At 35.0% G+C, this 26,695-nt stretch overlaps 2 protein-coding genes across 9 annotated transcripts in view; both read right to left on the bottom strand.

Annotated features, from left to right (window-relative positions):
• LOC106074472 (ras-related protein Rab-3) overlaps nt 1–11,501 on the bottom strand; it is a 33,537-nt gene extending 22,036 nt beyond the window's left edge. For 2 of the 5 annotated variants that reach the window (XM_056029339.1, XM_056029340.1), the window contains exon 1: nt 11,364–11,501. Coding sequence is in view for 3 of the 5 variants with exons in the window: in XM_056029338.1 (XP_055885313.1) it covers nt 3,283–3,338; nt 4,011–4,034 (80 nt within the window). In the remaining 2 variants the exon portion in view is untranslated. Of the gene's footprint in view, nt 1–3,282; nt 3,339–4,010; nt 4,055–11,363 lie in introns of all 5 variants that reach the window. The other 3 variants (XM_056029338.1, XM_056029337.1, XM_056029341.1) reach the window with 3 other exon arrangements.
• Nucleotides 11,502–16,348: 4,847 nt separating this feature from the next.
• The window catches only part of LOC106066797 (F-BAR domain only protein 2-like), a 57,952-nt gene continuing 47,605 nt past the window's right edge, over nt 16,349–26,695 (bottom strand). For all 4 annotated transcript variants that reach the window (XM_056029226.1, XM_056029228.1, XM_056029227.1 and 1 more), the window contains 3 exons: nt 26,115–26,317; nt 24,629–24,858; nt 16,349–22,556 (listed from right to left, as the gene is read on the bottom strand). In XM_056029226.1, the coding sequence (XP_055885201.1) occupies nt 22,513–22,556; nt 24,629–24,858; nt 26,115–26,317 (477 nt within the window). In that variant the 3' untranslated portion in view covers nt 16,349–22,512. The remainder of the gene's footprint in view (nt 22,557–24,628; nt 24,859–26,114; nt 26,318–26,695) is intronic.

Raw genomic sequence — 26,695 nt, 5'->3', positions numbered from 1 at the left:
GAAAAATTGTAGACTCCCTGCCCTTGTCAGTAAGGGGGGCGCTCCCCCAGTGTGGGGCGAAGCCAAGCACTATTTCCGGTATTGAAAGCCAACAAAATGCATTTTCTGGGGTATCTACATTGCATTATCCTGCTATTAAAAAGTTTTATTTCAAAAACCTAATGTGCTATTCTTACTGACTTAGACCCTTCCGCGCCGTTCGGCGCATTTGGCGGCAAGCTGTTTTCACAAAAATCTGTCACTGGCAATGTTTGAAGCCTCTTCCCACCTGCTCTGGGGACCTCCATGAAAGTGTGGCGCCAAGTTGTACTAGAATGTCATTGCAACTCTTATGCGTAATTCATTTTGTCGGAGAACATGTCCCGCAAACCTCATGCGACGCTCTGTCACAACTCTCACAACCTTACTAAGGGGTCGAACCTTAGCCATCTTTGTTGAACCACATTAAAAGTTTTTTTAATTTCGGCAGGTTCACTGCACTTTATTAATGGAGCCCAGCCACTGGTAGAAATGTGTAGCCTCTCTTGACTATGCTCTTGGAATTAGGTGACTTTAGTTTGCTTTAGATTTGATATCGAAAAGGGAAGTTTAATCGTCAAAATCATCTGTTGGGGGATTTTAATTCAAAACCCCATTTAGCTACGGTCATAGAATTTGGTGACTGTAGTTTGCTTTAGAATAATATTGAAAAGAGAGGTTTTCAATCTCAAAACTCTCTGTAGGGGGATTTTAAACTCAAAACCATCAGGATGAGGTTTTAGACTTTTAAAAAAGCCATCTGGGGGAGGGGGGTTTAAACTCAAAACCCCCTTTGGCTACGCTCATAGCATTTTGAGTGCGTAATTTGCTTTTTTTTTTTATATTGTAACGTTTCTCTATTATCCAGGCTCTCTTTAAACTGCACCGCACGACACAACGAACTTAAAGAACCTCACAACTCGGGGCTCCAAAGTAACAGTAACAGTTTTATTTCAAATACATTACAAACACTGTACACTGACAACAGCATTACACTGACTGTCCAAAAAAAGCTAGCCTTTCTCCGCCTGACTTCACAAACCGTGCTGTTTCTAACTTTGCCTCGTACTGGTCACATTGCGAGGTAACGTGAAGTGTTTGACTCTAACACACTCGCTCTTATATAGGGTCCATACAGGCCTTCCAGAACCGGATGGAACGTCGCTTGACCACTCAGGTTGATTACATTCGCCGTGACTTGCGTTCGTAATATTTACGACACAGGTCATTGCCGAACTGGGGCGTGTACTGTCAATGGTCACGGTTGACCGCTCGCCTAGCGCTGGACTGGGGCGATTGGCGTAGTTTAAAACACACACAGCACTACCCCAATCTGTGTCACCACCAGGTTTATAACAATATTGAAAAGGTATTTTTTTAGCTTCAAATCCCGCTGAAGGAGGGTTAAACCCAAAAACCTTTTGGCTAATAAGCTTTTTTTTATATTGAAGAGGGGGTTTATAGTATATTTTGGAGGGGGGGGGGGGGTTTAAATCATAATCTTCCTAAGCTGTGCTCTTGGAATTTGGGGATTGTCGTTTGCATTTTTTTGTTTTGCTTTATAGAAGAGGGGGGATTTAACTGCGAAACCCCCTAGTAGCAGGTATTAAACTCAAAACCCCCTTGGCTGTGCTGGGGCAAGTGATGGATTAGTATTAAAATCTCACCTAAAATTCAAGATTAGGTCTACAGTAAAATAACTGAACTCCAAACCAAGAACTGGGTTGAAAACGTGAGCCATCAATTCTCGAGGAAAGTCTAAAAGCTCTAATTAGAAACAAAACTTTGTTCAATACCAACACAAAACAGACTAACCTATATTCATTAGAATGTCATTATTATGATACATAGGCCTAGGTTACATATTAGTCGAAAGCTGCGCCGCCGAGTAACGCAGCTACATTTATTTCATAAAGGGAGACAAACGTTTGCCATAGACAAACTTCTTTTTCGCTAGAACGTGCTGTGAAATCCCACTGGAGTCAAGTGTTCCATCCCAGTTAGCCTGGCCATTTCCCTTAACGGTTGTTTCCATGGGGATACTACGATGAAGGCAGAAAGTGGCTTCCTTTTATCGAATTGTTACTAAAACCGCGGAATATGTTTAACCTAAGGAAAAAGTAACGTCGAAGATGACGGAAAGAGAACAAATTCCCAGCAGACAAAAACTGTCGGTTCGTCATGGGGGGCAAAATATATAGGTCACATCTGGGTCTGCATGACACGTGAAATGATGCACTCTTCCTTAGGATTCTAAGACTTTGACATCTTGGAGGAATCTTTTTTCAATTTAGAAATGAGTCAACGAACAAGTGTTCTAGTCTTATCTTCATTCTCTTATACAATATGATGAACCACATTCGTACTCTTCATTTAAACAGTATAAAGTAATAAATCTAAATCCCTATTCCATAAAAGACAATCAACAAAAAGCATTGTCGGGAGCAGGGGTGTGCAAGGGTTACTATTTGATTATTATTGTGAGTTGGGCATGGGAATTGGTTTGTAACTAGGGTTCTATTTCAAGGGGGATACTATGTGAAGCCAGAGAATTAGTTGCTGATATGATCCTGGTTAGGACTAGTGTATGAATGGTATATAGACATATGTTCTTATGTGATGTATTGGTACAGATAAAAGGGTCATATCTAAGTCTGTTGACTAGTTTCAATTGTTAAGTTTTTAGATCACTAGCGCAAAAGCCCAGTTGCTGTAAGAAGTACTCAGTGCATTTATTGTATTATTTTTTTTATAATTGTTTTATTATTCATATTAACATATATTATTGCAATAGTCGTGCTATAAATACATCTTATGACACACGCACTCCACTCTTGATGGCCTGGTCGTGCGGTTTGCACGCTGGACTGTCGTTCAGATTTATCGATGGTCCCGGGTTCAAACCCTGCCCGCTCCCATCCCCCGTTGTCCTGCGGGAGGTTTGGACTAGGAAGTAATTATCTTCAACTCTGAAGGAACATCCGAAGCATGTAAAACATTTACAGTATAGACTTTGTTCAAATGAAATGACCCTCAAATGGTCCGCCTTGGTAGCATCTCCTTCCTTTATAAACTAGCCACTACCCAATCATACCTCTAATTGAGCTCTGTTGTTTATACAGAAGGACCGCGTTGCACTTCACATTTGGGGGTCTATCTACACCCCGTTTAAGCACCTCGCTCTTTACAGTAAGGGAGGGCACAAACTAAGCACACTCTTCAGTCTCACTTGTCAGTACAATTCAAAAGAATAAACCACCCTACCTTTCCACTCCACTTTTTTCCATTGCAATTTTTACTTTTACACGGATAATTGCTTTCTAGATTTTTCAAATGAAGAAAAAAAAAACAACTAACACACAAATAAAGTATAAATAAACATCAAAACAAAACAAAACAAAAAAACGCAACTCAAAATATTATTGCCAGGCATATGACAATATAATTTAAGCACATTCAGAGTCGAGGCCATTTATAATTTCAAAAGTGATTCTCGTGTATATGGATAATTGAAACATCCTATATTGATATCATATGCCCTAAGAATGGGGGGGAGAAAAAAGTTGACTTGTTTTGTTATTTCTAAACCTGATCTCAAGAATCAACAATTATCAATCGTCAACAATTGTCAATTATGATAAATAAATGCAATAATCAGTATTTATGATCTTAAAATGGTGGGGGTCCCCTTGAATATAGGTCCTATAAATGTCACACAAGAGTTGTTTTTTTTCTCATTGCCCATCGGCGTAGAGGCATTTGTTCATTGGACCACAGAGCAAGTCATTGCCCAGTTCATGATATAAACCAGCACGCTGCCCTTTTTCTTATTTAAAAGATATCTTGTGTGGTGGCCAAAGAAAATTATAAATGCTTGACAAATAGAAATAATAAAACACAGACACATACAATTTCAAAGATTTTGCTCTATACGAATCGATAGGCCGTAGAAAAGATATGCAAAAGAACACAGTGACAGAAGAAATGTCTACCTGGGTAATGGCGTCTGACCTCATGGACAGTCAGGTAAGAATATCTGGAGTTCAAGAAAACAAAAAGATCAATGTAGCTGTTTTTGGTTTTCAGCTGAAAAGTTGCTTATACAAAATATTAATTGAACTTAACATTGACATTGTATCGGATGAACTGTTAGATACGGACAGTAATAATTCGATCAATATTTTGTTCAAGGTAAGATGTCTCCAAGTTTTCTTGTAAAGTTCTATCTTCAGTCAACAGAGAAATGTGACAGAACCCGAACTTCTGAACCAAAGGTTTCAAATTAAATCCCAGAGGAGACTTTTATGTGCGCATCTTGTGAGGTATAAGCCAGAACCTGATGTGAGACCGTACGTAGCTCTTAGACACATGCAGTGAGCGTGAAGATGGGGTGAGGTACAAGGCATTGAGGGGGAAATGACGTAATGCGCCGTTTTGTGTGCCTAAAGGTACAATGGACATCATTCACCAATCGTAAACAAACAACATTTAGCCACGTGGTGCTCTATCTCTTCTATATAACTTACGATCTCATGTTTAATTCATGATGGTTGTCACGTGACAGTTTTTATTTTCGTTGTTTTATCAATAAGTTCACGTAACTAAATGTTGTTTGTTTACGATTGGTGAATGAGGTCCATTGTGTGTATACTTTGTGTAGTGTAGTATGATGCGAGATACAACTAAAGTCAAGCTTTGTGTAGCACAGTAGAGAAACCTAAAACAAGGCTTTGTTAAGCTAGAACGGCATATGAACTGACGAAAGATACTTGGGCTATAACACATTAAATCAATATTGTGAACACATTCTCACGACATCACACAAACATGAATAAGTATAAACTATTTTACTACATTCACCCCGCCTAGGATTAAAATAAGCATCGTAATATAGGCCTAATAGGCCTTAGTATAAATAAATTGAAATACTAGTATCTGTATAAGTATAAACTATTTTACTACATTCACCCCGCCTAGGATTAAAATAAGCAACGTAATATAGGCCTAATAGGCCTTAGTGTAAATAAATTGAAATACTAGTATCTGTAGTACAACAAATAGTGTCAACAAGTAGACATAAACACTAGTATCCGTAGTATGATTGATAAATACTAGTATCCGTAGTATGATTGATAAATACTAGTATACATAGTATGATTGATAAATACTAGTATCCGTATGATTGATAAATACTAGTATCCGTAGTATGATTGATAAATACTAGTATCCGTAGTATGATTGATAAATACTAGTATATGTAGTATGATTGATAAATACTAGTATCTGTAGTATGATTGATAAATACTAGTATCCGTAGTATGACTGATAAATACTAGTATCCGTAGTATGACTGATAAATACTAGTATATGTAGTATGATTGATAAATACTAGTATCCATAGTATGATTGATAAATACTAGTATCCGTAGTATGATTGATAAATACTAGTATCCGTAGTATGATTGATAAATACTAGTATCCGTAGTATGATTGATAAATACTAGTATCCGTAGTATGATTGCTAAATACTAGTATCCGTAGTATGATTGATAAATACTAGTATCCGTAGTATGATTGATAAATACTAGTATCCGTAGTATGATTGATAAATACTAGTGTACGTAGTCACGATACGTAGTACAAAAGATAAACTACACTAGACACTGTCGTTCGGGCTGGTTCTTCTCTCCCTTAGGTTGTCACGGGGTCGACTACCCTGTTTTACGGTTTCAGAGCCATGAATGAGTTCCTGAGTGCCCAGTGGAATGTGATGGTTCTTTTTTTTTTTGAGTTTGTTTTAGCGGCGCAACAGTCTAGATTCTAGATGAAACGTTGCCTTGTCCTAAGTTAGCAAGTTTTGCATTGTCGCACAGTAAAAATGATCCAAGATCAATGAAGTCCATTTACCAATGGAAGAACTTTTTTTTCCAGCGCAGACAGATTGTTTTTTTTTTTTTTTTTGCCTACTTTTAATCACGTGACATTTTCTTCCATTCCTCTTCCTCTCTCAAATAAAACGGTGATTTTGGTAAAAAAAAAATGTTTCAAAATTTGTCCTACATTTCCAAACTTCTTTTATTCAACAATATTGAGATGCTCCTTCTGTTGTCCTGATAAAATTTAGGATGTAAAAGTCTAAGTTTTCTTCGTTTAATGTTATGATTTAAGTATTTGATTTAGTCAACTAAATCGAGATAGCTGTAAAATTGAATGCAACATTTTGTGATGTTTTCACTACTAGTAAGCAAATGTGCTAGAATGATACTTTCTATGTATCCAGTTTTAGATTTTAAAAAAATCCTATAAAAGTCTTGACAAAGCCTGCAGTGTCTCCAATATTATTTTCAATTCCTGACAAACTTTATAGTTAAGCCTGGTGTAAAGTAAATCCCTCCAGTATTTCAATTATAATTTATGAACAAACTGATTATCACTAGGCAGAAAATGCACTCTTGGTACATTAACATAAATAAGAATAATAGTAGGCCTCCTTCAGTCAATGAATGACTATGGTTAATAAGATCAAACATATGAAAGCCTGGGCATTATCTATGGTCTTGGTAATAATAATAGTTTAATTATATATATACTGTTGTTAAAAAAAAATAATGAAAGCACAATGTGTTGTAAAAACATCACAGTAATTAAATCTTCTTTACCTGCATAGACTATACATTAAAATAGAAATGAGAAATGCAAATCATCAATGTTAATTTAAAATTTAAAAAATTGGGTCACAATTTTCTTTTTGAAAGTGGCCAAGCAACAGAGCTAGAACTTCAAACTAAACCTGAAATTTAACACCTCTATTTTTTTATAAAATGTAAAACAAATATATCCAAACTTTATAACCTAAAAATTAGTGTTTGATGGTGCTTATAAATTAAAAAGTATTAATGCAAAGAAATATGTACGAAGACCGCACCACAAATGAAGAGATTAGTGACAGGATTAGCACAGTGATTGGATCCCACGACTTGCCAACTGCTCTAAAAAAAAACGCAAACTAAAACTCTATGGCTATATTACAAGGTCCTCAGAGCTAGCAAAACCTTCTTTCAGTACAAGGAAAAAGAAAAAGAGACAGAGAAAGCGATGGGAAGACAACATAAAATAATAGATGGGCCTGCCATTGAAAGATATTCTATCCAAGGCATGGAGAAAGTCAACATATCTTGTGTGGTACCCCAACAGTCCAACAGACTAAGGGATATGTGAAGGAATGTATAGAAGACATTTCTCTCTAAATCAATCAAAAAATATAATGCCATTATCAAAGACACACATTTATTTTTTAATTGGGACTGGACTACAGGTTGAAACTAATTTTATATTTATTTTAGTAAAAAAATCCTTTGAAATCTCTGACTCATGTCACTGGAGGTACAAAAAAAAATTATTATCATAAATTGCATGGTTGATCTTGCAAACATTGTCAATAGAGAGACTGTCAAAATAGTACTTTCATGATGGTAACTGAAAGCAGCTGAACTATTTCCTAATGTAGTGAGTGCTGTTTTCGAGTAGAAGTTGAGAAAAAGTTTGTTGGATAATTAGTTTTAAAAAAAATGAAAAAAAAAAATATATAACTCTTTGGTTTAAACCCTCCACTTTGGTAAATAAAATAAAATAGATCTAGATTAAGATCTAATACCAACTGCAATGTTTTTGCAATGTGGTAGTAGACTTGATTTGTTCTGAATATTTTTTTGTATAGTTAAAAGAAAAATTGAGCATTAAAAAGAAAGATGTCACTAAACATAAGGCGCTCTTACAGACTCAGCAAATATTAGCAACAGCATCTTTTACATTCTATTCCACCTGGCCAGGATGCGCACTGGACTGTCATTGGGTGTCTCGATAGTCAGGGATTCAAACCCTGCCCACTGCACCCCCCCCCTCCCGTCATCTAGCAGGAGGTTTGGGCTAGGATGTAGCTCATCTTCGAATACGAACAGGTTGTGGTTAAAAAGTTGATTGTCTTTTAAGTCTTTAAGGATCTAAATCTTTGACATTACTAAATCTTTACATATACACACATTACCTCTGAAATGAAGAACTAAAGACACAAAAGTAGTTTTTATTAGTAATGTTTTCAGCTCGTTTTTTTTAAATACTTTTTCCATTGAAATTAAACCTTATTTAAAATTAGGCCTCCCCAAAGGAAGAAGAGCCTCTCATGTTGTAAACCCAGTGTTTATATCTAGACTAACTGCCTGGTGTGGTATGTGCTCCGGACTACCACCTCTCAATGGTCCCGAGTTCAAACCTCACCCACCTCCACATTATCTTGTAGTTTGGGCTAAGATATAATACGGTTAGACTCTGAAGGAATGCACTTCACTTGAAAATTTTATTATAGTTATCTCTAACACAAAAACAAGAAAAGGTAATATGTTACAGCATTGTAAGTGTGAGTTTTTTTTCCAGCTGCTTCCAACACTTCTTAATCATGCAAGTTACATCATTTAGTTTTGAAAATTTTCTTATTTCTGTATTTGTTTTTCAATGAACATATAATATACCAATATTTTTAACTATAAAAATTTCTTTGCTATCCACTATTTGAAGGTTATAATACAATAAGTATTAGAACAGCAGTTCTCAACCTTTTTTGTTCCATAGCCTCATTGATGCATTTTCCAATAAGCTGTGCCCTTTAACAGTAAATTTTATTAGTTCATACACCTAAATAACTAAACTTTTATTCATTTTTTAAAATGATAATCAAAATGTATATAACTGATACGAATGCCGCCTATTCATAGAAACTGAACGTAGTGAAAGCTTTATTTTGTATATAAAATAAATCTCTGCTTAAAATTTAATAAAAAAAAAAAAAAAAAATTTTACCATTATGACTTGTATTTATTTACTTTTTAATTGTGCATTCACCATATTCATCTCACATACTTATGTGACAATTTGGAAAGCATGGCAAAGCATGGACACCATAAGGGTTAGTTGATGCGAAGGTGAGCTGGTTTGTTTTTCCTGGAATTACCATGTAGCATGTAATAGCTTAACTAATATGGTCTTCTGCATCAAAGCAATCATACATAAAACACTGAACCATAATCTTCAAATACAAAAACAAAATTTAATAAAATACTCTGAAAGACACAAAGATAAAGGCACATTCCTCGTCCCATATGCTAGGACAAATTTGTACAAATACTCCTTCTTCCCTAGTGCTATTAGAGCATGGAATGGGTTGCCTGAGCTAGCCAGGAAAACCAGTGACTTGGCAGAATTTAAGTCATTGGTTAATATGCATGACGCGTAGGACGTAATCATCTTCTTTTTTGAAGTAACGTCTGTATTATATAAGATAAGATAAGATAAGATAACTACTTCTGTAGTTAGACTTCATGGTTTGTAAAGTACGCTGTTGTTAGTGGAAGAAAAAGGCGTAAAACGATCTCAGACAGAACAGGATATTAGATCCAGAATTGTGTTACTGACATTGAAGAGAAAAATCAATTTTAGCTAAATTTCCATTAATGAGTTCAATCAATTATTCATCTGATGTGTTCTGAACATCATCAACTTTGAATGCGAATGGACTTCTGGGAAGTGCAAACTGGGATGTTATTAGGATTTGAAGGTTTGAACTAGGAAGTTGCAAATATATAAAACATTTTTTACAAAGAATGTAAGGGGTATGTTATAATGCTAAAAAATTTCAGAGGGATGTGATGTAAATGCCAAAAAATTTCAGATAGATGTTTATGACAAAAATGTTTTTAATGATGATAAATTGTTAACGTGACTGCTGCATCACATATGGCACTCTGGTTGACAATGGAAAAGTACATTATAAATAAAAACTTTAAAGTTATCCAGAACCTCTACAAGGAGGCCACCAGTGCGGTGTACTTCAACCAACAATAATACTGGGGACTGATTTAAAACCACAGTTGGAGTAAGACAAGGCTGCATACTTTCACCAACACTTTTTAATATCTTCCTTGAAAGGATATTGGAAGATGTGCTCTTGGGGGTTATGAAGCATTGGAGGAAGAAGAATTACTAACTTGTGCTTCGCAGATGACATAGATGGCCTAGCAGGGATAGAACTACATCACAAGGTCCTCAGGGCTCGCAAAGACCTTCCTTAAGGGAACAGTACCAGGAAGAAGAAGAAGACAGAGAAAGCAATGGAAAGACAACATCAAAGAATGGACAGGCCTGTCAGTGAATGAAATTCTATCCAAGGCAAAGGACAGAGGGGAATGAAGAAAGATGGTTGACAGATCAACAGTCTAACAGACTAAGGGATAAGTGAAGGTAGATAAGTGAACAGCTAACAGTATAAATGTGATTGGAATGTCTTTATAAAGATGAGTGGAAGCTTATAATATAGCCCTCATTCCTTATATGGGTTTGAATTGCCGGGGGAGATTAAAACAATAACATCTAGCTGTACATAGATCTACATGGTTACCGAGAATCTAAAAAACTGCCATCTGCTTTGAAAAAACAAACAAAAATACCGGAATTTATCTAAAATTGGACATGCGCAGTCCCAAAACATCGATTTTTGCTCCAAACATAAAAACAAATGTATTGCAAACAAAAAAAGTGATGCGTTCAGCAAAGGAGAATTTGATGGTAAGTCCCAAATATAAGAGCTTACTCTAGATCTAGATATTTTTTTAACTTTACACTACTCACATTCACTAGTTCATAGTAGATCTAGATTCTAGAAATCTCTAGATTCTAGACTAGATTCTAGATCTATCTAGTTTATAGAAATAGATAGATCTAGATCTAGCTACTTTATAGAAATAGATAGTCTATCTAGATCTAGATTTTAGATAGAATTCTAGTAACACTAGAATACTAGAACTAGATCACTAAATTATACTAAATAGATGATAATGATATTGATAATGATAAATGATAATCTGTAATCCTAATTCTAATTTACACTGACCACAGTCTCAGAGTCTGCACAAACTTCAATTGACTTCACACACACTTAACTTTAACTTGACTTAACTCTAACTAGTCTAACACAAGTAACAGTAACACTAACAGCGAGTGACAGTTTTTGATAGTACCAGTAATCATCACTGTATTACATCTGTAATGTCAATCATCTCAATGAGTCTGACTCTGAGACTACTGACAGTACTGACTGAGTCTAACAGCTAAATCTAACTGATAGTGATACTGACTGTGACTGACAGTCTGAGTCTCACTCTCAGTGACTCTCAGTACTTGAGACTTGAGTTATGAGTACTGACAGTAGTAAAACTAGAGTACTCTACTCGTCTCTGGTAGAGCTATTCTACCTCTACTTTGACTATATAGATAATATTCTCTCTAAGTTAGCTTACCTGAGTTATTATATCTAGAGATCAAGAATCTAAGAGCTTGTTTGTTGATTTGTTTCTCTATCGATGACAACATCCACCATAAATAACACCAACAGTAAAGCGACCCGGATGTTTCCTTCGTGGCGAATAACAGTGAGTATTATTATATGATCTCTCTTTTCTATATTTACAAAGGTTTATTATAAACTCGCATTCTTAAAGAATTAAGCAGGGATGAGGTATAGGTCACGGAAACTCCAGTGGTTTTACTGTGTGATTATAGGCCTAATAAATAGGGCTTGAAGGCTGGCCTTACGACTTTCAATCAACACGTTTCACGCCCTACAAGAGAGAAAAGAAGCTTTTAGTGCTTTATGAAACAAAATTAATAAACATCATGTTTATACACAAAGGGAAAAAAGAGTAGGCCTAAATGAGGTTATTCTTTATATTTGACATTCTGTCCTCAAACACCTTAACTCACCCGACACTGTTACTTACACATGATGGTTTTTCATTGATTTTTCAAATTTCAATACAGTACTGAAAATGAATTCAAATTGAAAAAAATGAAGCCAATGAAGATTAGCCCACACCACATATTATCCTCAGAGTAAAACACCCATGCTTTGTATTTTTCCATCTGTCATTCATTTTTGTTCCTTTAAAAAGTTCGCAAATGATGCGGCTCTCATAACTCTGCTGTCATAGAACTCACAGATAAATTATTATCTCATCTCATTTGTACTTTATGACTGTGACAGTTTGTTTTATAATAATCCATTTTCCCAGTCAGCAGCTGTTCTTAGCAGGATATCAAGAGAAAGGCCGGTCCATTCGTCAACATTGCCCAACCAGCTTTTGTTTTTTGGACGACCCTTTCTTCGTGCTCCCTCGATCCACTGTACTTGAAGAATAACTTTTTATACCGTTATTTTAAATTGTATTTACGAAAGCTTATATCAACTCACTCTGTCTACCTTGTAAAAAGAACTCACTCTGTCTACCTTGTAAAAAGTTTTTTCACACCCAATTTCGGATCAAGCTGAAATTTTGCACAATAATTTCTTTTACTTGACAACACAATTCAAGAATCAATAAAACTTAACCAATTAGTTGATTAACTTTTTCTCTCCTATTTGACGATACCATCGTTGATTTGACCTCATTAAATTAAATTAATGTTTAATTTTATAAACTTTACTTTGTGTTATTTCAAAATGTTTGTAAAATGTTTTACATGTTTCGGATGTTCCTTCAGAGTTGAAGATAGTTTACTTCCTAGTCCAAACCTCCCGCAGGACGACGGGGGATGGAAGCGGGCAGGATTTGAATTAACCCTCGACCATCGATAAATCCGAACGACAGTCCAGCGCACAAACCGCACGACCAGGCAGTATGCATTCCCCTTTAATTCTATACCAAATATAACATTTTCTAATAACAAACGATAAAGTTATTGAAGGTAGTGGAATATTAATGAGCAAAATTATTATTTTTTTTTCTTTTTTTCTACATTCCTTATAAATTACAGACAGATAATTTTAACGTCCTACGCATTTCATGTGTCAGTCTAGTCATGCATGTTAATTATATATAATATATGGTCGGACTCGGAGCGATGTCGCCCACACAGCAGTTCCCTCCCCCCCCCCCTCTTAATGCAGCAGATGTATCAATAGGCACGGCAAGTGCCGATATAGTTTCAACTTGATCCGAGAGAGGGGTGTGGGAGAAATAGCATGTATTATTATATTATAATATATATATCATGACTTAAACTCTGCAAAGTCGTTGGTTTTCCTGGCTGATTCAGGCAACCCATTCTAGACCTATATATAGCCTATTCTCTAATGGCACTAGGGAAGAAGGAGCACTTGTACGAGTTTGTTCTAGCATATGGAATAGGCCTAAGCTTATATATCAATTCAATCTATCTGGTAAAAAGTTTGTGCAAGTTATTTCTCAAACACTCATTCTCGGATCAAGTTTAATCACAAGGCATTGAGTAACAAAAAATAAAATTAATTTTGTTACTGGTAATTAATTATTTTGTTTGATACCAAGAAGGAAAATTTGTCATTCAGTATTTACAAATATGTTCGGTCTCCTTAGATAACTGTACATGCTATTTCTCTCACACACCTTTCTCGGATCAAGTTGAAACTATATCGGCACTTGCCGTTCCTTTTGATACACTCATCGGCCTCCTTCAGTCGTAGAACGACTATGGATCATCTCGCGCACTTCCTCTTGTGGCTGTGGAGCCCTATTTTGGAGAGACACTCCCGTCCACAAATATCGCAGGTTAAGGTGGCTTTTGCTTCGGTGGTAGAGGAGCTGGTCATTTTTCGCATTGTCCGTTTTTCTTCCAGGGCTGAGGCCCATGTTCTTTCACTATCCATAGCTTTCTTGGTCACTGGCTCTCTCCATCTGTTGCGGTTAAGAGCTATGTCTTCCCAATGGTCAGTATTGATGTTCACTGATTTGAGGTCCCGTTTTATCACAACTATGTAACGGAGGTGGGGGCGACCAGTTTTTATTGAGCCAGTCGCGAGTTGTCCGTAGAGGATGACTTTCGGGATGCGGTTGTCCTCCATCCGGCGAACATGTCCAAGCCAGCGCAAGCGGCATTGTATTAGGGCTGTAAAGATGCTGGGAATACCTGATCGCGCAAGGATCTCAGTATTGCACACTTTTTCTTTCCAAGTGATTTTCAAGACCCTACAGAGACATCGCAAATGGAATGAGTTAAGTTTTCTCTCTTGCTTTGCGTAGGTGGTCCATGATTCATTACCATACAGTAGTGTACTCTAAACTCATGCCTTGTAGACTTCCATTTTGGTCACTGTAGTGAGCTTCTGACTTTCCCAAACTCTTGACCTGAGTCTAGCGAAGGTCGAGGCAGCCTTCCTTATGCGTTTTTTTTTATCTCCTCTTCTAGAGACAGGTCATCTTGAATTGTGGATCCCAGATAGCAGAATTCATCTACGGCATCCAGCTTGTTATCGTTTATGAGGATCGAGGGTGGTGTTGTAGCAGGTGGTCCCATAACATCTGTTTTCTTTTGATACATCTGCTGCATTAAGAGGGGGGGGGGAGAGAACTGCTTGTGGGCGACATCGCTCCGACCATAGCTAATGCCAGGCATTCATCTCATTTGGTTCTTTGCGACTAAAGGAGGACACATATTGGTTGTTGATTATCATGTTTGATATTTAATAAGGGAAACATCTTCTACATTATTGAGAGGTGTGTGTGTGTGTGTGCGGAATTCTTCCTTGTATAAGCTTTGTTTTTTAATAAAAGATTTTTTTTATAATTTGCTAGTTTTAATGTTAACGTTACGATTTCAATAAAAATGCCAGATGTGAGGGTCGTGTCTGTGCCATTGTCGAACTCACACAGTGACAATTTTAATTAGCTTACCGTTATAAAAGCTTTTACATGACGTCATAGACACGGGTTTGGGGGGGGGGGCGGTAATCACCCGTTGAACACTTATTGAAACGGTTGGTGGAGAATGGAGATTTCTTGCAGTCCCATTTGGATTGGAATTTTAGAGAAGTAAGTGCTGACGAGGTTTCAGCGTCTTCAAGATAAACTTTCTCAATAAGGAAGTGTTTCTTTATCAATGGTTTAAGTAGAGTGGTCGGCCTCACAGGATTCGTTCGACTTTCCCTGCATAGCTTCATAAGTCTCCTTTGTGGAGCTCTACTTTCGCCTCTGACAATGTTTAGTGTTTTGTGTCTTTGTTCTGGTTTCTATAGCACTATTTTTTCAATGGACAGGTTGTTAGCCTATTGCACAACCCCTGTGTCCCGTGGAGGGGGATGCACCTTTTGTCTGGCCTCTTTCCTAACAGACCTGTCTGGCTTGGTAGTACCTGCCAGGAGTGATGAGCTCCCGCCGGTATAGCTCTGAGGGTCATTGAGGCACTCAAGCTGTCACACCACGGCAAGGTATGTGCATCAGGTGACAGCACGTTGGACACTTATTGAAACGGTTGGTGGAGAATGGAGATTTCTTGCAGTCCCATTTGAATTAGAATTTTAGAGAAGAAAACGCTGACGAGTATTTAGCATCTTCAAGATAAACTTTCGCTGTCTTCTCAAGCTTTGGCATATTTCTTATCTTATATAATACAGACGTTACTTCAAAAAAGAAGATGATTACGTCCTACGTGTCATGCATTTAGATATGCATATTAACCAATGACTTAAATTCTAAGTCACTGGTTTTCCTGGCTAGCTCAGGCAACCCATAGCGCTAGGGAAGAAGGACCAACATTTTTATTCAATCACCCCAATGTTGAAAATTACATAAATGTTATCTTTTGTAAATCACACGAAGGGGTCCAACTCGTAAATGGATTCTTATCATATCCTTTCTAGATAAATTCAAGCACATCACTTTCCAGCCATTTTAGAAGCTAGTTGAACTCCGGTTTTTCCCTTCACAACGCCAACATTCCTCCCAATGTCAAAGAAACGAGTTATTCGGGTCTTACGAGCTTTTATTGCTTTAATATTAATTCAGTAAATCACGGTAACAAATTTTGACCTAGGAAAGTTAAATCCTATTTCGTTTCGACCCCACCCCTTTTTTTCAGTTTCTGTTCAAAGATTCAGTAGTAATATTTTTTTTTTCAAATTCTTTTTTAGTCTAATCGTAGAGCTGGCTAGTAAACAAAGAGCAGTTCTTTCCTTGTTTTAATAAGATTTGAAAGCTGTACATAGTAAGAACAATGTTTGCTACGGACAGAACAACTTTGTTGAATATATTGAACATGGTAGTCCTGAGAAAGGACTATAAAGACAGATTTGAAACTCCTGTATCAAACTGCTCTGCCAGTAAACAGAGACTGGGGCTTCTGCTTGACAGTGAAGCTTAGCATAATGGAAATGGTCCTTGAATTCTATGTTCATAACTTTGCAACTCTTGTGGTCACCGATTGACGTTTAACATTTAATAAATTCTTTAGAAAAAATAATTTAAAAAATTGGTTCAAAGAAACATTTAATTCAAACTACCATATGGTCTATTGGACAACAAAAAACTTGTATACCATTGACATTTGCAGACTAAATGGAAAATATAACAAAACATGAATCAAGGCAGCTGCTACCAAACAAATATTGCACGTCACTGTTAGCCTTCCTCTCCTGAACTTCATGACATTCCAAAGCCCACAGCAATCTTCCTCAACCCCAACAGCCCTTGTTATAATGAGTCTATTAATACAGTAAGTCAAGTTTCTCTAGGATACCTTGTCTATAGGGGAGATGATGTGAAGCTAACGTTTCTATTGGCTAAATTTGATGAGGGTGTCATATGGCCAGCATAATGACCAACCCTTTCTTTCACCTGTCACATGCCTGATACTGTTAGAGGTAGTCTAAATTCACTTAATTTAAAAAAAAAAACCAACAACCTTCTAAAAGAAACTTCTGGAAGCCATAAACTTAAGCATTCACATTAACCAATTCTTTTTTTTTACCTATTATAACAGTAGTCATGGTTTAACAGCATTAAAATAGATCTAAATAAATATTAACTTTAATAGCAGAAAACCAAGGGCAAGTGAAGTCAATTTTTTTTTTCTGTTGCAAATTATTAATGATTAATAAGAGAGACCTATGCCACTTAAAACAAATATCAGTCAATAATTCTCAATGTCCTTAAATTATAAACATTTTGAAATGACTAAAATAAATTGTCTATGTATTCAAGTGGTATAAGTGACCCCGGAAAAACAAATGTTATTTTCAATGTCACCTTTCTAAAACATATACATTTAAAAAAAAAAAAAAAACTAACGAAAAAAAAAAAAAACAAGTATACTGACATACAAAATGTCATATCATTAGAATGGTCAAAAATCAGTTGAGTTTAATATGGATTCTTCGTATACTCTTATCAACATTAGAATTATTTACAATCAATTTCAACAGGAAATCTAGAGACAAGCAAACAAAGACATCACACCAATTATTAATGTACACAAATTTTTGAGGTACATTTCATCACTCAACTATGCAATTTACAGGGATTAAAAAAAAAGTTTTAAGGAAATATTGTTTTCTAGTTTTCTAAAGCCTCAAGGTGACTTTTAAGAAACTCACATTAACTCTTTCTCTCCGTAATTATTCTCCATGATCCGAGGGAATTATTTCTTTTTGTTCATTTATAGTTCACTTTCCTGTTATGATTAAACTTCTATTACTTTATTAGAAGAAAATATTTTATTTGGTATAGAATTGTAGGGGAATGCTTGCTCTTTTTATATAACACAAATGTTTATAAAAACAAAAATTAATTTAATTGGGTCACATAAACAATGGTATCGTCAAATAGAAGAGAAAGAGTTAATTGCACTTGTTTAATGGAGGATGGCCAACAAAAAACTTTGTACAAGTCTGATTTTTTAGCAATTTAAAAAAAAAACTTCTGGTGCTTTGACATTTTGTTGACATTTTGAAAGAGGAATTGTTTCCCTAAAGATTTAATATCAATCATTCAAAAACTTAAATAAGAAACAATGGCTTTAAAGGTAACATACATTTCTCTCAAAGACAACTACTAAATGTCTAGCGAACGTAATATTGTATATTTCAATTTATAACTAATTAATATAAAATATTTAATTAAAATGTTTTGCAAAAAAAAAATATGTTTTTTTGTATTGGAACAAGGAGGAATCAAAATGTATGACACCGTTTTGAAGACAACAACACATAATAGAGGCGCATTGTATTTAAAAATGTAAGAATGGTGCTGAGAAATGCTAGCAAGTTAAAAATTTAGTGAAATTATTTTCACCTTCGTATACTTTTTTTTCTCTTTTTGTGGATGAAAACTTTCACTAAACCGTTGACTCTTGCAGTATCAAACATGAATAAAAATTATAATTTTTCTAAATTAAAGTATGACACATTAAACAACATTGAAAAGAATTTTTTTGATAGAAATTAAGATTTTTTTTAATCATAATTTTATTTGATTTAAATCAGATTTTAAGAAAATATTTTTTTTAGTATAGTCTAATTCTCATTGTGATGTTTTTTTTTGTTTTTTTTTCCCATAACATAATTATTTGAATGTTCAAGATTTTGATTCATTATTAATCATATTATTGAAGAAAAATGTGTGGTAAAAAAAAATATTTAAAAGCTGCTAAAATCATTTGTAACAAAGATACACTTTTTAATTCATTTTTTGTGGTCTACATTTCCCAGCATTGTGTAAAATCTTTTACATGTTAAAAAAAAACATATGTCAATGTATAATTTAATCTAAACCTTTCATGTTAGCACAGGGGTTCTCAACCTGTGGGTCGCGACCCCCTTGGGGGTCGATTGACAATTTGCCAGGGGTCGCCAAAGACCATTGAAAAAATGGATTGTTATTGTCTATTCTTCAATTGCTGTGTGTGTGTGCGGGGGAGGGGTCACGGCTAAGTGGGGGATTGTAAAAAGGGTCGCCGAGCACAAAAGGTTGAGAACCGCTGTGTTAGCATAACTTCTTTTCAATATCATCCTTGGTTATCATTTGCACAAATTAGAATATTTATACAAATTCAATTTCTAATTGAAAAAATTTTTTTTTTGTATAGTGCAGCTACATCACATCTTTCATGCTTTAAGCATGCAAAATTAACCTTGACTTGTAATTCAATATTTAAGAAACAAGTCCTACGCCTTGCAAGTTACTTAAAACTTCACATACTACATAGTTACATTCTGGCACTAATTGTTAAGTTATTCTGGCAGTAAATACTCTTCATACACAGGTATTATTTCATAGCCCTAACCTGCAGAAATGCAGGGGATGAGGATATGCAGGGTTTGAATTTGGAACTATAGTGACTAAAATCCGAAGGGTCTATCACATTACATGGTCTGCCAGTCATCTTGATGTACTGAAACAATTTGGTACCAACACTCTTTAGTAATGATAGATGTCATTGTGGGTGAAGAGTTCCTGGTACAGGCATGTATACTGGGAGTCATCCACTGCAGTAGTCAAGGGAGCTTGCCGCTCTGATTCTACAAAAAGGACATTTTCAAAGGTACCAACAATCTGATAAATTGAAACGATTAAGTTTCAATCCAATCTGATGTAATCTTGTACCAAAATAGTTTGATGGACTGCAATGGTATGGTACCAACACTGATGGACTGAAATGGCTTTTTACAAGTACTGAAATGGCCTACTAACACAGTTTGGTGTTGCTGAAACAGTCTCCAAGAGAGTCTTGTGCATAGTAAAAAACACTGATGGACTGCTGACGTTGTTTTCTACTGAGACAGTTTTTTATGCTATTTGTGGTCCTTACTATTTAAAATTTCACATTGGACTGAGAAGCTAAATAAGTTGCTCAGTCTATTAAATGATTGGGCTTGCTTAGCTTACCTTCATAAACGTATTAAATGATTATTATTTTTCTAAATAAAATGTAGACAGCATAAACAAGTAAAAATATAACTGAACCTAAATACAATTTTAATATTGTAATCTTGTCGGCATAGAAGTAAATTACTAGCACGAAACATTGTTGTTTAAATAAATATTTTCTCATTTACAATAATGCCTAAATGAATGCACAGAGAGAAACTTTGAAAGAGAAACGAAGTAACTCAGGTCAATCTTATAAATCATTTTCGTTGCGGTAACAATTTGCTGTGTTTTATTTTTGTTCCTATAAAAATCAAAAAAACTTTTTTGCATTTCTAAAAAAAGAAACAATGATATAGCAACATTTTCCTAACACTAGACGAACTGTACATATTTTAGAACAAAATGTTAGATTTTTTTAGACCAACCAACAAATAGTGAATATACTAAAAAAAAATTAGTTAAAAACTTTCACAGAGTTTCTTTTTAAGAAGTAAGACAAAATATTTCAGTAACCAGTGTCCAACTAGTTCATATTAAAAAAAAAAAGCTTATACATGCAATGTGAGATGACATGAATAACATTTTTTATTTTTTTTGAGGAAAAGTGTTTCCAAATGTGTAGACAAATGTGTATGATGAGTATTCTAAACTGAATTAGCTTTTAAATGCAACATATTTCTTCAGCTACAATTTTATTTTTCAATGAAGGTGAGGATGAGAGAGAGAGGCCAGATGAGCCAGTTCAACAAGTCCACCACACTATTTTCACAGTTTCTGGAGGTAACAGAATAGGAATATGAAGCAAATTCCCCATGATTATAGTGATTTATATCTGATTTTACTATATTACTAGCTGGACTGGTTTCAAAGGTTGTCATGGCCAGGGGTGTCAATGGGGTTAAGCTCCCATTGTCTATAAAATACTCCTAATGGCATGCCTCTGGCAACTAAGTCCAGCACCTGGCCTGCTCGTGTGGCTTAGATATTAAGCCCGGCGAAACTGCTCTTACTAACAGGTGAAGGGGTGAAGGCGGATACCTGGCGCCACAAAACCGGGAGCTTCGGGCAGATGGAGCTCGTCAGCCTAGTAAGGCAGTTCATCTAGGAGAGGGGTACTCTGACTTCAAACCCCCGCTGCCTTGCGGTACTGAGGCTTCAGGAGACAACCTCGAGGAGAAATCAGGAGTGAAGCCCCTTAGGAGTATCAGCTATGAAATTCCCTCCGGCAGCTTCTGCAACTGAGTTGGTGCCAAATGTAATGCGATGCGTTCCTTTGGATCACGTCAGCAAAGTCGAGAGAGGGATCATGACGCATGGGCCACCCATGACCCCTTTATCCAAGGCCCAGGAATGCGCCCCGGAAGCTGGACTAAAATGCTAAAACGGTAAAGTTTGACTAGCTGTTACCCAAAAAAAAAAAAAAAGAAAAAACTCGTCAAGATCTGAAAACACTAAAATTATTACTGACTTAGAGCAACTAAAAGTTATGTTAAAACAACAATTTAAAAGCCAAACACTAAAGAAGGATGTCACATTGACACCATTATTGCTCTTATGGCCAAGTACTGGGTTAGAAAAAACTGGAATAGGGGGCAGAATGAAAAAAAAAAGACATGTTTTAATATATTTATATTTAAGTCTGTACAGTAGACATAATTGGAATGGTGACTCAATACAAAATTATAACTTTGTAAAAACAAGAATAATAAAAAAAAAGACGACTACATTCCAAATAATCCAATTACGTCTGTTATTGCAGTGTTGGATACAACAATAGTAAATTGATACACCTACGGTATAAGTTTGAGTAAATACTATACAAGATATGATAAAATATCATACATAAGACTTATGTACAAGCTAGGCTAGAAACTACAAGTATCAGTGAAGTACATGGCTGGAAACCCACATGAAATACTTAACTTGGAAACTTCTGTATCAATGATATAAGACAGATAAATCTTCAGTAGATATGAATATCACGCAAGAGTGACAGACATCTTTTAAGAGCCATTAACTCGCTAAAGCCAAAAATCTTCTGTTCTATAAGTCAAGCTTAAGCAATTAAGTTTGTAAACTCCTTTTTTTTTAAAGCAAAATTAATATTCAGAAAATCTGCAAACTTAAAATCTATTGCAGCCAAGATGTACTACGCCTTTGATAAGGTACAATACAGCTAGTGAATAAGATTAAGTATTACACTTCTGAGAGATTGATTAATGACACTAGATGATTACAAAGCAATCATGGGCTATATTAATTTAGGCAGTACTTAAAAATCTTTAATTTAATGAAATGTCAAGTATGCAAATTAACTCTTCTGATTAACATAGTACTCTATTTTAATCAAAAGGATAGATACAGCCAACTGGTATTTCTACCCTTGGTATTGCTGTTGCTGCAAAGGAAATAGTCCACAAAAGACATTTTCATAATTAATAATTAAAAAAAACACCATAGTAAAATTATTTTGTTGACTGACGAAAGTAAGGCTCTGTACATAAAGCAAATTAAAGGCATCATATCATGAAAAAAGAAATCATTTAACAATTATAAATATTTCATCCAATTAATCACCAACAAATAAACAATATATCTAACAAAAGTTTATTTTTAGACTAAGGATGTGTGTGTGTACAATAAAAAATATTGAAAATTTTGTTGATAGTGACCAGAACTATTTAACAACACAGCCAGTCAGTTGCACACAAATGGAACACACAAATATGTCTGCTACATGTATGTAGAACAGGACCTGATTCCTTGACAATCATGCATAGCTTACAGATGGTTCTGGGTCCACAAAATATTTCCCTGAAATAAAACAAAATGTATTTGTCATATTTAGCTTTAGTGCACAAGTGAAAATATTTCCTAGGTGAAAAGGTTATTTTAAGAAAACAATTAACTAGAACTGAAAGTAAATTATGAAGCATTTTTAGAATTCTCTTTATGACCTAGCATTACTTATTATAAAGCAGATAAATCCTTTTTTTTTTTTCAAGTAGATGCTACAAGAGCATTGTGTGACTAAGATAATGTAAAGAAAAAAAAATATTAATCAGAAGCAACAGCAGACTGAAAAATCAATTAAGCAGATTATTATAAATGTGCTAAATCTTAGTGCATTTCCTTACAACAGCTTACATAATTTTTCATTTAGTTGTAGATCAAAAAATGTAAAATGCATAAATCCATTAATTCATAGCAAAATTGTAACAACTTGTAAAGTTTCAAATGTTCACACAGGACTGAAGATTATTATGTCCTAGCTCTGCAGGACAGCATTCAGCAAGAGATGTTGGTGGGCAGGATTCTAACCCAGGACCATTGAGACAACTGTATGGAGTGACACTACCGGCAGCCAAACAAGTCTTAGGCATGCATTAGAGCTACATGACTCTGGGTCATTCTAATTTATCCCTTTTGAATGTACTGGCTTCATAGATATAGTGTGTTGGCCTTTAGTTTTCATTAATTCCATTCAAAGTGACCAGTCTATTATCAGTTTTTTTTTCCCATTGGAGATGCTCAGTGGCCACTACCATAGCTTCCCACCTGCAATTTAGTCCTACATTGAGTATCTGTGTTCTTTAAAATGTTACATAATCAATAAAACTAAGCAACTGTTAAAATCTGGAGAGAATACATGGCTAATGCAATTATCAACTAAACACAACCCAGAAAAAAAGATTATGGCTTTCTAGAAGGATCATAACAAACGAATATTCACATTTGACTAGAGTAACACCTTTAGTAAAATCACTAAATTTAGAAAGCCTTCAGGACAGAAGGCTCAAAAGTAAAGTAGCAATCATACATAAAACACTGAACCATAATCTTCAAATACAAAAACAAAATTTAATAAAATAATCTGAAAGACACAAAGATAAAGGCACATTCCTCATCCCATATGCTAGGACAAATTTGTACAAATACTCCTTCTTCCCTAGTGCTATTAGAGCATGGAATGGGTTGCCTGAGCTAGCCAGGAAAACCAGTGACTTGGCAGAATTTAAGTCATTGGTTAATATGCATGACTAAATGCATGACGCGTAGGACGTAATCATCTTCTTTTTTGAAGTAACGTCTGTATTATATAAGATAAGATAAGATCTTTAACATGTCCATTCTGTAGAACTGGGGCTTCAGAATAAAGAAAAAAATTAACATTTAGTGGTCCTTCATTGCTTATCACAGTCCTAGGTAAAGAGACTGGTCAGCAACAAGTTAAGTAAACAGTAATATAGTAGTAGTTTTAAGGTAAATGGAAACGTCACTATTGAATACACATTTGGTACAGAAGGCAGGCTATGGCAAGTCAAAACGGACAACAATTCTTAATAACTAGCCAAGTTTTAAGTTGAAGTCTTGACAAATTGTTTTGTGTATAAATGGATATAACTGGCACGAAAGAAAATTTAAAAGAAAGGGTAAAGAGTTCTGAAAAGGTCTTTCTAAATACTATAAAAGAAAGACAAAAAAAGACAATATCATGGTCATTGTTGGTCAATTCAAGGAATCAGTCCAACATCATTATTATAAGTATTTTATACTTTTATTACCGCTGTGATTTCAAATTCATTTCAAACTTTGAATTTTTATATATTTTATGGATAAAGTTGGAAATTAACATAATACTGTGTAACTCCAGTGCATAATTGCATGTATCTGAGAATGTGATGTTGCATTGATAAATGATACTACAAATATGGATATACTTCCACTCTCAATGAAAAGAGGCCACAAGCATTATAAGCTGTGGATGGAATAATTTGTTTTAACAAAGCTACACTGAAATATTATAAATGTATTATATTCTGTGTATAGACTATTTAATAAAGGCAAACATATTTTTTGAAAAGTGTGATAGAAACAAACTGTACCTGTAGCAAAGCGTTTTTTTAATAAAGATATTCTATAACCAGACCCAGCTAGTTCAAAGTCAACACCAGATAATGTGGCACCTTCAGCAGCAAACTGTACTGCTGTAGTTACAGCTTTAGTAGGCCCTGCAGTCATTTCAAATTTGGCACGTATACAGCCTTGGGATTCTTGTTCACTGACTTCAGATATATCATTTAATCTCCAATTGGCCCTTTTGGCAGTAGCATCCCTAGAGTTACAATTAGAAATTGGAATAAAATGAAATGAACATAAAGATGAGAACAACTTTAACAAAGCTAATTTTCAACAAGTTGTTAGTTTTTATTTTAATCATATCAGGTTTGCCTTATCTTTTAAATTACAGACATTTCAAGAAAAAAAGAAGATAATAATGTTCAAAGCATCCTATGTGTTAAACATAATAATTATTATTCAATGCCATTATATGCTAGGTGGCTGCATAGCAAATGTAGTTTTCTCTTTGGACTGTTGTCATGATGGTCGTAAGTTCGAACCCTGCCCACTGCCATCCCCTACTAGCCAGCAGGAGGTTTGGGCTACAACCAATGCAGAAGTTACAAATCAACAACAAAGTATAGTGTGGTCTGAATTAAGCTGAAAGTTACACATACTTTTTTTTTTATGTAGACCAGAAAAGGGAAATAACTTGGCAACATATTTGTTTGACCAGCTTTAATATCAAGGCCTATTGTTATTGCTAAATAGCTTAACTTGTTAAAACGTATTGGAAAGGAAGCAAACTCCATTAAATTGGATTCAAAGTAAAAAAAAAAATGTCAAAGTTTCTATACACTATGTTTTCACCATCTTCAGTAAATTGTGTTTTGATGGTTGGCTGCCTTCAGTCCTAGAATGCACATTGCAGTTTAAAAAATTCACCTGCAGCCAGTTCAAATGTCTCATTTGTAAAACATAAATTAGACTAGGTCACAAAGCTGATGTTTGTTTGTTTAACATAGTTCGGACATTCTTTCAGATTTAAAGCTGAACATCCTAGTGCATAACAAACCAAGAGATTGGAGGCAGGTTGACTGCAGCGATTGGAGCCCATGATGACCTGCTAACTATCAAGAAAAAAAACGCAAGCTAAAAATCTATGACCATATTACGTAACAAGGTCTTAGGGGCTTGCAAAGTCCTTCCTTCAGGAAACAGTACCAGGAAAAAAAAGAAGAGGCAGACATAAAAGAATGAGCGGGCCTGCCATTGAAAGAGGTTCTAACTAAGCCAAAAGACAGAGAGGAATGGAGAAAGACAGTTGACAAATCTTGCATGGTGCCCCAACAGTACAACAGACTAAGGGATAGGTAAAGGAAATAAAAAACAAATTCTAGTGTAAACTTCACTATTCTGTTTGAACAAATAGAAATAGAAGTTTTACGGTTGTAAAATGTGACTTCTATATTCAGTTTTTAAAGCAACATAGATTTTTACTTGTATTAATTTGAATAAAGATATAATTACCATACTCCATTGGGTAAACTCTGCATCTTAGTAACTTCAGCATCAAGGGGAACAGCTACCACCACATTTTTCAAAGTAACTGGAGAGGACATTGCTTTAGGATTATATCTGTAGTCCAGTCTATAATCTGTCACATTGTCTTCACATTTCCAGTAAACAACTAATGGCAATGGAGTACTTTCTACACCTGGTAATGACTTCACCTGATTCAAAACAATGATTTCACCAGTATTAAATCCATTTTTCAGAGGGAATATAAAAGAAAGAAAAAATTTCAATAATTAGCGGTACTTCCATTTCTTAAAAAAGGAATTTTCGAGAATTATTAAATTAAAAAAAATTTTTTTTATGACAGATTATAAACTGAAATGAGTTATTACAGTTATTAATGGCTAGCTTAAAAAAAACTGAAGTCTTTATTTTTAAACAAGTGTCAGTACTGTTTCCCTTTTGAGAAACACCTAGTCTAAGACTAGTCCTTATACTTTAACTTAAATCTGTGCAACATGTTCATATTTGGGACTACCTAATGAGACAAAGGCTACAAAAGTGAAATAAAAATCTTAAAATGGGACATAGAT

Source organism: Biomphalaria glabrata, chromosome 5 (assembly GCF_947242115.1).
Source record: "Biomphalaria glabrata chromosome 5, xgBioGlab47.1, whole genome shotgun sequence".
Lineage (NCBI taxonomy): Eukaryota > Metazoa > Mollusca > Gastropoda > Planorbidae > Biomphalaria > Biomphalaria glabrata.
Note: the sequence above shows the minus strand (reverse complement) of the source record. Positions and strands in the feature narration are given on the sequence as shown.